This window comes from Palaemon carinicauda, unplaced genomic scaffold (genome assembly GCF_036898095.1).
Source record: "Palaemon carinicauda isolate YSFRI2023 unplaced genomic scaffold, ASM3689809v2 scaffold246, whole genome shotgun sequence".
Taxonomy (NCBI): domain Eukaryota; kingdom Metazoa; phylum Arthropoda; class Malacostraca; order Decapoda; family Palaemonidae; genus Palaemon; species Palaemon carinicauda.
In genome coordinates, this window is record NW_027170096.1 from 125,001 (window position 1) to 137,497 (window position 12,497).

At 36.2% G+C, this 12,497-nt stretch overlaps 1 protein-coding gene across 3 annotated transcripts in view; it reads left to right on the forward strand.

Annotated features, from left to right (window-relative positions):
- Nucleotides 1-12,497, forward strand: part of LOC137636183 (ketosamine-3-kinase-like) — a 99,037-nt gene that overhangs the window by 46,749 nt on the left and 39,791 nt on the right. For 2 of the 3 annotated variants that reach the window (XM_068368587.1, XM_068368586.1), the window contains exons 2-3: nt 5,789-5,952; nt 11,204-11,388. In XM_068368587.1, the coding sequence (XP_068224688.1) occupies nt 5,789-5,952; nt 11,204-11,388 (349 nt within the window). Of the gene's footprint in view, nt 1-3,080; nt 3,157-5,788; nt 5,953-11,203; nt 11,389-12,497 lie in introns of those variants that run through there. The other variant, XM_068368588.1, reaches the window with a different exon arrangement.

Consider the following 12,497-nt stretch of genomic DNA (forward strand, 5'->3'; position numbering starts at 1 on the left):
CACATTGAATAAATGTGCCTTAAATTACATACTGTAGTTTGAGTTTATTTTTATAACAATCTTTGAATTTGGTTTAAGTTTTTTTTCTGTTTTAATGGAAGGTTTTGCTCAAGGCTATTTAGGCTTAACTTCTATTATTATTATTATTATTATTATCATTATTATTATTATTATTATTATTATTATTATTGTTATTATTATTATTATTATTATTATTATTATTATTATTATTATTATTATTATTATTATTATTATTATTATTATTAGCTATTTTTTCTGTTTTAATGTAAGCTTTTGCTCAAGGCTTTTTAGGCTCAACATTTATTATTATTATCATTATTATTATTATTATTACTATTATTATTATTATTATTATTATTATTATTATTATTATTATTATTATTATTATTAGCTAAGCTACAACCCTAGTTGGAAAAGTAGGATGTTACGAGCCCTATAAGGATTTTCTTTATTTCCTTTCCTCACTGGGCTATTTTCCCTGTTGGGGCCCCTGGGCTTATAGCATCCTGCTTTTCCAACTAGGGTTGTAGCTTAGCATTTATTATTATTATTATCATAAGGGCTCCAACAGAGTGGAGAGAGAGAGAGAGAGAGAGAGAGAGAGAGAGAGAGAGAGAGAGAGAGAGAGAGAGAGAGGGGGTACCTCCAGTCGTATCTTATGGCAATCTATGATCAGAGTTCAAGTTTAGAGGGACAGTTCAGTATATTAAAAGACTTTAATAAAGTACCATTGAACATTTGCTCTTGTGACGTAAATTTTTAATAGTTTTTGAACAAGTAACAACATTAATCACACAGTATTACTTACTTTACTTTAAAGGCTGTTTTTATGGTCCTATCACGCGGGGATTCCTGTGCCTTACAGGACCCATAACATCACTTTATCATATGTATTCAATCTCATATTACTCGTTAATTGCTAAATCCACATTATCGAAGCACCCAGAGAATAAGAAAGTCTTCAGTTTCCTCTTGAAAGCCTTAAATATCTTCAGTCTTTCGAATGTCTAATGGAAGCTTATTATATGGTCTCGTGGCCTCATATTTGATAGCTCTAGAACCTACAGTAGACATATATATAGGTTCCAATAATTTAAAACCATCTGTAACTATTCTCGTGTCAACACAATTTATTGGCTGCACATATACCAATTCTCTTAGATATTTTGGACGTCCGGTTCTGATAACTTGATGGGCTATTGTACATATTTTAAACTCTATTCTCGCTTTGATAGGCAGCCAGTGTAAATCAATTAGCATAGGAGAAATCCTTTCTCTAGGTGGGACACCTTTTATCAGTCTAGCTCCTCTGTTTATTACAATTTTTACTTAATTTACGTTGAGCACTGCTTTTTGGGGGGCCTATTAAGAGGAACTCTCTATAGGACCTATAAAATCAGTTTATTGTATACAAGGGCAGAAGAGATTCCTTAGCTTCGGTAAGCAGCTCTTCTAGGAAAAGGACACTCCAACTTCAAACCATTGTTCTCTAGTCTTGGGTAGTGCCATAACCTCTGTACTATGATCTTCCACTGTCTTGGGTTAGAGTTCTCTTGCTTGAGGGTACACTCGAGCCCACTCCTTTATCTTATTTCTCTTCCTCTTGTTTTGTTAAAGTTTTTATAGTTTATAGAGGAGATATTTATGTTAATGCTGTTACTCATCTTAAAATATTTTATTTTCCTGTTTTCCTTTCCTCACTGGGCTATTTTCCCTGTTGGAGCCCCTGGGGTTATAGCATCCTGCTTTTCCTACTAGGGTTGTAGCTTAGGCAATTAATAATCATAATAATAATAATAATAATAATAATAATAATAATAATAATAATAATGTTGCATATCACACTGCAAAACTGGTGTTTATTGTCCAATCCAACTTATCGTAACACTTAGAGAACAAGAAAGTCTTCAGTTTCTTCTTAAACAAGATATTTATCATTCATCAATTTAATATGAATTGTTTTTATAACAGATTAAATATTTACATAGGCACTATTTATGCTAATTCTTGTAGTACTTTTCATAGACTTATAACATAGATACAGAATAAAACAGGGCCCAATAAACTCCCCCTGGGGTACCCCTCTGTTTGATTATTCATATAATAGATAAGATTTTCTAGCTTGTAAAGAGCAGTTTCTATCAACCAAGCAATGTTTTAAGTATTCAAAATGCTTGATTTTCAATACTGGTGGACCGTAATATTAGTAGAAATTTTAGCCAATAATCTGATAGATTTTAACACAAATCTAACAAAATGTATGAATAATCATATATCTGAGATAAATATGTTTCCATATAGAGTTATTGTGTACGATTATTGCTTATTTTTGGTCAAATTTGGAACCAATTTTAGTTAATAATCTGATAGATTTTAATCCAAATCATAGAAAATATATGGATAATCATATATCTGAGATAAATACGTTTCCATATGGAGTTTTGTGTACGATTTATGCCTCTTTTTGGTAAAATTTGAACCAATTTTAGCCAATAATCTGATAGATTTTTAACACAAATTGTAAAAAATATATGGATAATCATATATCTGAGATAAATACGTCTCCACATAGTGTTATTGAGTAAGATTAATGCTTTTTTAGGGATAAATATGTTTCCATATAGAGTTATTGTGTACGATTATTGCTTATTTTTGGTCAAATTTGAACCAATTTTAGTCAATAATCTGATAGATTTTTAACACAAATCGTAAGAAATATGTGAATAATCATATATCTGAGATAAATACGTCTCCACATAGTGTTATTGAGTAAGATTATTGCTTTTTTGGGGGTAAATTTAAGGGCAAATTTTGAAAATTCCAAAGACCCGGTCACCAGGGTTGCCAGGTTTTCTAAATGAGAAAAGGTCAATTTCTAATCAACAGAGGCTTTAAAAGGTCAACCCATTAATAGAAAAAGGTCAAAAATATAGTATTTAAGGCTCGGCTTTTTTTCTTGATTACTAAAGGCCAACTAATTTAGAAAAATGACAAATTTGAGATTTTTTTGGCCTGAAAAAAGGCCAAACTGGCAACTCTGCCCAGAAGTAAAAGAAGAAGTTTTGTAAACAAGACATTTCATCAGACTCCCCACCTAAGAAGTTTATCATGTATATCTTCATTTAACTTCGTTCTGTAAGTATGTCAGGGTTTAATTAATAATGCTAAAGCTTTATTTAATGTTATAGGTGTCATTATATAAAAGAAAATCATTAAATTTTAATTATATTTTGAGATATTAACCGATATTGAAACACGATTTCTCGTACGGTATCTGAGGCCTCTCGTAGAATACGTTTAAATTGAACTGAGGCCTTTTTTTAATTAAATATAGATATTTATAAGTAATAAGTATATGTTATACATATTTTACGAATCAATTACCTGTATATATACAGTATAATTTGATTTAATAGCCACAGTTAGGTAAAGGCTAAGAATAGAAGACTAGCGTAGTCTACCCTAAGCTAGTTCGGTGTTAAGATGGCTATTGAAAATTAATATTAACTAGGACCTAGTAATTAAGCTGCACCTTAGTATTTATAACTAGCTTTTATTGGAAATAGCATGAAATTCCAGTCTAGTAAATTTTATATTTAGTATAACAATACTTTTTACGATGTACAGAGAAGTCCTAGATTAGGTTAGGTCAGTGGGATACAGAAGGACAATACTTGGGCTGTCTGTCGCTTTTGTGGACAGGGCGATATCTTTCTTAATACTAGCCAAATCGTATTTCATTATGGGGATGGTGTTCTTTACAATGATCTAACTTACCATAATATGATGTTATTTTATCGTTTTGAATAATAGCACAATTTACCTTTACCACGGCAATATTTTCTAAGTTCAGCACCGTCCGAACGCAAGTCATGGGTAGCTCCTGCTTAGTTTCCAACTTTCCCGATAGATAGAGCCCGTGTCATCCCAGTCTAAGAAACGTTCGGTTTTACAATTTAATACTGTCCCGTCAATCTACATATTTACCCTTTCGTTAAGTTTGTAGTTTTTAAGGACACGTCATGTAATCATTCCCGTAAAAAAGAGACGATTTCGGACTTTTTTTTACTTGATTTCCGGCCGGTCTAAGGCCTGTCCCCAAAAACTACAGAGGCTCCCAATACTTAAAAAAACAAAGATGTGTATTAAGCTGTGTTAGAGAGCGAGATTTCAATATACAGAAGGTCCAAAACTTGAACTTGGAGCCTTTGTATATCAGCGGCCAGTTCCTCGCACGTTCATTGAAAATGGACATCAGCTAACCTTAACTTTTCCCCCTAACCTAACCTACAAGCTGTGTCATTACCTACTTATCTAATGGGGGCGCTTACGCCCCCTGCGACCCCCCTTACACTCCCGTATCCTAAGTTAGGCATATTAATACATACAGGTGGCCGCTATCATACATACACCCCTTGAACTTAATTGCTTTCAAGAAACTTTTTGAGTCGATTTATGATACATTTTGGGCTAGGGGTGTATGTACAATAGCGGCCACCTGTATTTATTATTATGTCTTAGAATACCGCAGTGGCAGGGAGTCATTAGGCACCTCCCCCCCATTAGGTAAGTAGGTTTCATATGAAATAGATATATATCGGGTTAATGCAATTTTTTTTTTATTGTATTAAAGGATATAATATTGTTTTATTACAGTACTGTATTTCTCTATCTTATCTTTGTATACTTGTGTATCTGCATCGATGGCAATTTATGGTAAAATTATAGAATAATACAATTACCGTTATGGAGAAAACAAGACTATTAAATGATGTATTTTATGGTGAATTTACTGTTTTTAATGAAGATGACTGGTGCAAGCCCATAGTTTTTCCTACACAATTATTCAACATCGTTCTTTGAAGGGAGAATGAACTTGGCAATTAAAAACGTGCAAATAGGTGTCGGCAGTAGCCGGTTGACACTGGGTAGTGGTGGGAAAGCCCCGCCCCTTCTGCCATAGGGGAGACAACCTTTCGGAGTAACTACCTGCCCGGTGTTTACACCTCGTTAAAAGTTTTAACTGCCGTATTCCATCTTCTTTGTTATCCTTCTCCTATGAGTAATGAGCTCATGTTTGTATAATTAGGAAAATACAAATTTTTAAATTTTTCATTTTTAATCTGGGTTAGACAAATCATTTTAAAACCTCGTAAAAATACTATTGAGTTCTAGCCATCCTATGTGAGGATCTGTAGAGAATGCCTTCTACAGTACTGCCACTGGAGGCATCGATGTCGCGCAGATACCGAGGGGAATGCGTCTGAAATTGAATTGCTCATACAAAAAAGCTAAAGTATTATAAAATGAAAATCAATTTAGTTTAAAGAATGTTTACTCTGAAGTTAACCCTTTAACCCCCAGGCTATTTGGAAATTTCCAACCCTTAACCCCCAAGGGGTTATTTTTTTCCCAGCACATTTTACAGTATACTTTTTTAAATTGCTCTAACAGCCTTGATTTTTGTCATAGAGAGGTCAGGTTGGTCTCATTCTCTTGGAAAATGCCTGAAGTTTCTCAAAAAATTATCAAAAAAAAAAAAAAAAATTTTCTATATCATTTTTTTGCGAGGACGTACCGGTACATCCATGGGGGTAAAGGGATGGCTTTTGTGAAACGTACCAGTACGTCCTTTGGGGGTAAAAGGGTTAATATGCATTATGCTTACATGTTTCTCGGGTACACGATTAGATACATTATTGTATTTTATACATGTTATTGATTACTGTACTGTATTATGTGCTGATATTCTCCCTGACAATTTCAGGACCTTTCGCCATGACATCGAAGATGTACGACGCCATACGCGAGGCTCTGGGGACGTCGCGCTTCGTCGCCACTGGTCAGATGGGAGGCGGGTGCATCAACGAGGGGGAAGTATACGAGGTAGATCACGGAAAGGTCTATCTGAAGAGAAGCTCTAAGGAAAAGGTACGGCATTTGAAGTATATTAACTCCTTCACATAAATCTTTTAGTATATGGAAAAGGTATTTCATCCTTATCATGGTTTTTTTCAAACGGTATTTCGATAAATTATTTGTGATTTAACCCTTTTACCCCCAAAGGACGTACTGGTACGTTTCACAAAAGCCATCCCTTTACCCCCATGGACGTACCGGTACGTCCTTGCAAAAAAATGCTATAAAATTTTTTTTTTCATATTTTTTGATAATTATTTTGAGAAAATTCAGGCATTTTCCAAGAGAATGAGACCAACCTGACCTCTCTATGACAAAAATTAAGGCTGTTAGAGCAATTAAAAAAAAATTTACTGCAAAATGTGCTGGGAAAAAAATAACCCCCTGGGGGTAAGGGTTGGAAATTTCCAAAAACCCCGGGGGTAAAAGGGTTAAAATGAATGAGTTATCTCACAGTTCTCTTCAATCACATGTCCCTTTTCTACCTTGCTTTCTGGGCCATTATATGAGTTATTCACTACTTAATTCTATTCGAACCACTTCATGACTTAAACAATTTCCTAATCATCTCGATTTTTGAGATTTAAATGACACATTTTTAATTGTGCTTTGCCACACATCCCGATCTGCATCCCCCCCCCCCCACACACACATGACCATTATCTTTTGATTTCTTAAAAGTCAAGAGTTTGAATCATATGGCAAAAGAAGGAAAGAAGAATTATACTGGAAAGCGTTGAGGTGGCAAACAACGGACAGACTCATTGAGGGGGCAAACAACGGACAGACTCATTGAGGGGGCAAACAACGGACAGACTCGTTGAGGGGGCAAACAACAGACAGACTCGTTGAGGGGGCAAACAACAGACAGACTCGTTGAGGGGGCAAACAATGGACAGACTCGTTGAGGGGACAAAAAAAGGACAGACTCGTTGAGGGGGCAAACAACGGACAGACTCGTTGAGGGGGCAAACAACGGACAGACTCGTTGAGGGGGCAAACAACGGACAGACTCGTTGAGGGGGCAAACAACGGACAGACTCGTTGAGGGGGCAAACAACGGACAGACTCGTTGAGGGGGCAAACAACGGACAGACTCGTTGAGGGGGCAAACAACGGACAGACTCATCACTTCATGGTGAAACATGTTGAAATGAAGATCTAGGCTGAAATTGCCTAGAATTCAAGGGAGCTGTGAAAAAAAATCTGTATGTCTGACTCCACGTAGAGGTTACTACTCAATGGTTTAGTACAGAAACGTACACTATAGTTATAGGTCAAATTGTGTTTGCTGTATATTTACAGTTTTCATACCATCAGGGTCTTCCTATACAAATATTTTTTTTTCTTTCTTTTTAACCCTTTTACCCCCAAAGGACATACTGGTATGTTTCACAAAACACATCCCTTTACCCCCATGGACATACCGGTACGTCCTTGCAAAAAACTGCTATTTACAATTTTTTTTTTTCGATAATTTTTTGAGAAATTTCATGCATTTTCAAAGAGAATGAGACCAACCTGACCTCTCTATGACAAAAATTAAGGCTGTTAGAGCAATTTGAAAAATATATACTGCAAAATGTGCTTGAATAAAAAATAACCAGTGGGGGTTAAGGGTTGGAAAGTTCCAAATAGCCTGGGAGTAAAAGGGTCAATAGTATAATGAAGAATCGTCTCATTTTAAGTCTTCCCGGACTTTAATCTATTTGTCCGACAGTATGAAGGTTATATAGTTTAGTATCCCCATTTTTAAGTCAAACTTTTGATGGGCTTCAGGTAAGGTCAGGGCCTGAAGTTGGTCGGCGTTGGTTGATGGAAAAGCATCAGTCACAAAACTTATGAGCAGTTCATTTAACCCTTTTACCCCCAGGCTATTTGGAAATTTCCAACCCTTAACCCCCAGGGGGTTATTTTTTTTCCAGCACGTTTTGCTGTATATTTTTTTAAAATTGCTCTAACAGCCTTAATTTTTGTCATAGAGAGGTCAGGTTGGTCTCATTCTCTTGGAAAATGCCTGAAGTTTCTCAAAAAATTATCAAAAATTTTTTTGCAAGGACGTACCGGTGTGTCCATGGGGGTAAAGGGATGGCTTTTGTGAAACGTACCAGTACGTCCTTTAGGGGTAAAAGGGTTAAGATTAGTGATGATAGTTGGGCTATTATTGAGGCAGTGCTCAACATGTTTTGAACATGTTCCTTGGTTGTGCTATTTTTATAGCCAGAAAGGACTGAAGACTGAAGAGGTTCGTTTTATGTATAATTTCTCCCTCATCTGTAATTCCTCTGGTTTTTAATGATCAAGAATATTGGGCAGAGGGTTAAGACTAATTTATCTGAATAGCCGTAGTATTATTACTAGCTAAGTCACAACCCTAGTTGGAAAAGCAGGATGCTGTAAGCCCAAGGACTCCATTAGGGAAGAATAGTTCAGTCAGGAAACAGATAGAATAGTGTTTCACGAGTGCACCCCCAAGCAAGAGAACTCTACCCTAGGACAGTGGAAGACCATGGCACAGAGGGTATGGCACTACCCAAGACTGGAGAACAATGATTTGAGTTTAGAGTGTCCTAGAAGAGCTGCTTACCATAGCTAGAGAGTCTCTTCTACCCTTACCAAGAGGAAAGTAGCCACTGAACAATTACAGTGCAGTATTTAATCCCTGGAGAGAGTAGCTAGCTAGAAAGAGACATACCTGTATATAGAAAGATGAAAAATTCTCACGAAACAAAAAGGGGTTACTTGAAATGCATGGGGTTTATATTTTTGATCGATGTGATAAGGAATTTATGGTAAAATAGATAATAGATAAATAGAATACAGTATAATAAAGCAATGATGATAATAAGGATAATGTTTTATTTTACTATAACTGAATAATAATACTGTATTCCATATGAACATTATCTGTGAAATAGTAAATCTCGTATGTCAAAGAGAAATTGTTATTATTATTACTTGCTGAGTGACAACCCTAGTTGGAAAAGCAGGATGCTATAAGCCCAAGAGCTCCAACTGGGAATATTAGCCAGTGAGGAAAGGAAAATGGAAAATAGAATATTTTAAAAAGAGTAACTACATTAGAATAGACATCTACATAAATAATAAAACCTTTAACAAAACAAGGGAAGAGAAATAAGATAGAATAGTGTGCTTGAGTGTTCCCCCAAGCAAGAGAACTCTAACCCAAGATGATTTTTATACATGTGTATAATTTCTTTTAATTGAATCAGTACAGTAATGCAAAATGCTTATGGTTGAATGACGTAACTCAGATGTTGGTCAATAGAATTTCTTGCAGGTGAATTTTATTGGTTAACCCTTTTACCCCCAGGCTATTTGGAACTTTCCAACCCTTAACCCCCAGGCGTTTTTTTTTCCAAGCACATTTTGCAATATATATTTTTTAAATTGCTCTAACAGCCCTAATTTTTGTCACAGAGAGGTCAGGTTGGTCTCATTCTTTTGGAAAATGCCTGAAGTTTCTCATAAAGTTATCAAAAATATGCAAAAAAAAATGTAAGTAGCAGTTTTTTGCAAGGACGTACCAGTACGTCCATGGGGGTGAAGGGATGAGTTTTGTGAAACGTACCAGTACGTCCATTGGGGGTAAAAGGGTTAAAACATTAACCCTTTTACCCCCAGGCTATTTAGAACTTTCCAACACTTAAACCCAGGCATTTTTTTTTAAAGCACATTTTGCAATATATATATTTTTAAATTGCTCTAACAGCCTTAGTTTTTGTCATAGAGAGGTCAGGTTGATCTCATTCTTTTGGAAAATGCCTGAAGTTTCTCATAAAGTTATCAAAAATATGCAAAAAAAAATGTAAGCAGCAGTTTTTTGCAAGGACGTACCAGTACGTCCATGGGGGTAAAGGGATGAGTTTTGTGAAACGTACCAGTACATCCATGGGGGTAAAGGGATGAGTTTTGTGAAACGTACCAGTACGTCCATTGGAGTAAAGGGATGAGTTTTGTGAAACATACCAGTACGTCCATTGGGGTTAAAGGGATGAGTTTTGTGAAACGTACTGTACCAGTACGTCCATGGGGGTAAAGGGATGAGTTTTGTGAAACGTACCAGTACGTCCATTGGGGGTAAAAGGGTTAAAACATTAACCCTTTTACCCCCAGGCTATTTAGAACTTTCCAACACTTAAACCCAGGCATTTTTTTTTTAAAGCACATTTTGCAATATATATATTTTTAAATTGCTCTAACAGCCTTAGTTTTTGTCATAGAGAGGTCAGGTTGATCTCATTCTTTTGGAAAATGCCTGAAGTTTCTCATAAAGTTATCAAAAATATGCAAAAAAAAAATGTAAGCAGCAGTTTTTTGCAAGGACGTACCAGTACGTCCATGGGGGTAAAGGGATGAGTTTTGTGAAACGTACCAGTACATCCATGGGGGTAAAGGGATGAGTTTTGTGAAACGTACCAGTACGTCCATTGGAGTAAAGGGATGAGTTTTGTGAAACATACCAGTACGTCCATTGGGGTTAAAGGGATGAGTTTTGTGAAACGTACCAGTACGTCCATGGGGGTAAAGGGATGAGTTTTGTGAAACGTACCAGTACGTCCATTGGGGGTAAAAGGGTTAAAACATTAACCCTTTTACCCCCAGGCTATTTAGAACTTTCCAACACTTAAACCCAGGCATTTTTTTTTTAAAGCACATTTTGCAATATATATATTTTTAAATTGCTCTAACAGCCTTAGTTTTTGTCATAGAGAGGTCAGGTTGGTCTCATTCTTTTGGAAAATGCCTGAAGTTTCTCATAAAGTTATCAAAAATATGCAAAAAAAAATGTAAGTAGCAGTTTTTTGCAAGGACGTACCAGTACGTCCATGGGGGTGAAGGGATGAGTTTTGTGAAACGTACCAGTATGTCCATTGGAGGTAAAGGGATGAGTTTTGTGAAACGTACCAGTACGTCCATGGGGGTAAAGGGATGAGTTTTGTGAAACGTACCAGTACATCCATGGGGGTAGAGGGATGAGTTTTGTGAAACGTACCAGTACGTCCATTGGGGTAAAGGGATGAGTTTTGTGAAACATACCAGTACGTCCATTGGGGTTAAAGGGATGAGTTTTGTGAAACGTACCAGTACGTCCATGGGGGTAAAGGGATGAGTTTTGTGAAACGTACCAGTACGTCCATTGGGGTTAAAGGGATGAGTTTTGTGAAACGTACCAGTACGTCCATTGGGGTAAAAGGGTTAAAAAACTGATGGTTGTATTGTCAAACGTGATTCTCGTCAGGCAAGGGCGATGTTCGACGGAGAGTTCGAAAGTCTGAAGGCCATGAAAGCGACGGGGACGGTGAAGGTGCCCACTCCGCACATCGTCGTAGACAACCCCACGGGCGGAGCCGTGCTGTGCATGGAATACCTGGACATGCGCAGTTTGAATCGTCACACGGGGATGCTCGGGAAGCAGCTGGCAGAGTGAGTGCTTCTTGCGTTTGAAACTTGAAGGCGTCCTAATGTTCTAATTCTTGATTGACTGTATGAATAATATAGAAGGTTTTCAACTTAATGATAACTTTTATAACATATTTACCTCTCTGGTTTTAATTGAATATTTTTTTAATCCTTATTTGTTCCAACACGGAAACTTACCTCGAACTACTTTCTTAGGAGTTACCTCGCAGAAAACGGAAGTAAGGTAAACTACACAAAACTCTGGTCGGATGAGAGGAGATTCCAGGTAACTCCTAAGAAAGTAGTTCTCGGTAAGTATGTTAGGAAAAATACAAATGACTTAAAATTTGTGATTTATAGTAAACGGTATCGGCGTCAATGACCTTCGATGTCAAGATGCCGGAGAACTTCAAATCAATCAATCAATCCGAACTTATAAAAGATTTGGAGATACAAAACCAAATCCAATTGAAATCGCAAGTCTCAGATAATGTATCAAGAGTTCGTAATGAAATACAGTACTGTAATTAAACAATATTATATAATGTAATGTAATGCAGTAACCAAGACGACATTTGTATTATGAAACAGAACTATTTGTTGACTTTTGCGGTTGAAAATCGTAGGCATGCGAGTTAGGTTAAGCCTAACCTAGGCTACAATTTAACGAAATTCAACTTACAAACGGCTTCTTTGAACCTATTAAGTTGGTTAGTTGAGGACTTTTTGTTTACAATATCAATTATGATTTGCAAGTTTAAGTTTATTAGAGTTTTTTTATCACTATTATAAGATATATTGAAAATTTGGTAGTCTGATCAACCTCAATGTATTCAACAGACCTTCGAATGTTCAGTCTGAAATGCTTTCGGATTTTCCATGATGTTGGTGTCCACTAAAACATGTCAATTATCTCTGTCTGTCGTTGAATGTTTTTGTTATTTTTCAGCCTTGAATACCTTCATTGACTTCGATGTATTTCTTGAGCGGGCCTTCAGGTTGAAATCTAATAATAGTAGATTTATTTCGAATTTATTTTTGAGTTGCATCAACAGAGAATTCCACAATGTCTTATCTGTCTGGTGGTAATCATGAGCAGACATCAGCCATGAATGTAAAACATCGTAGACCTA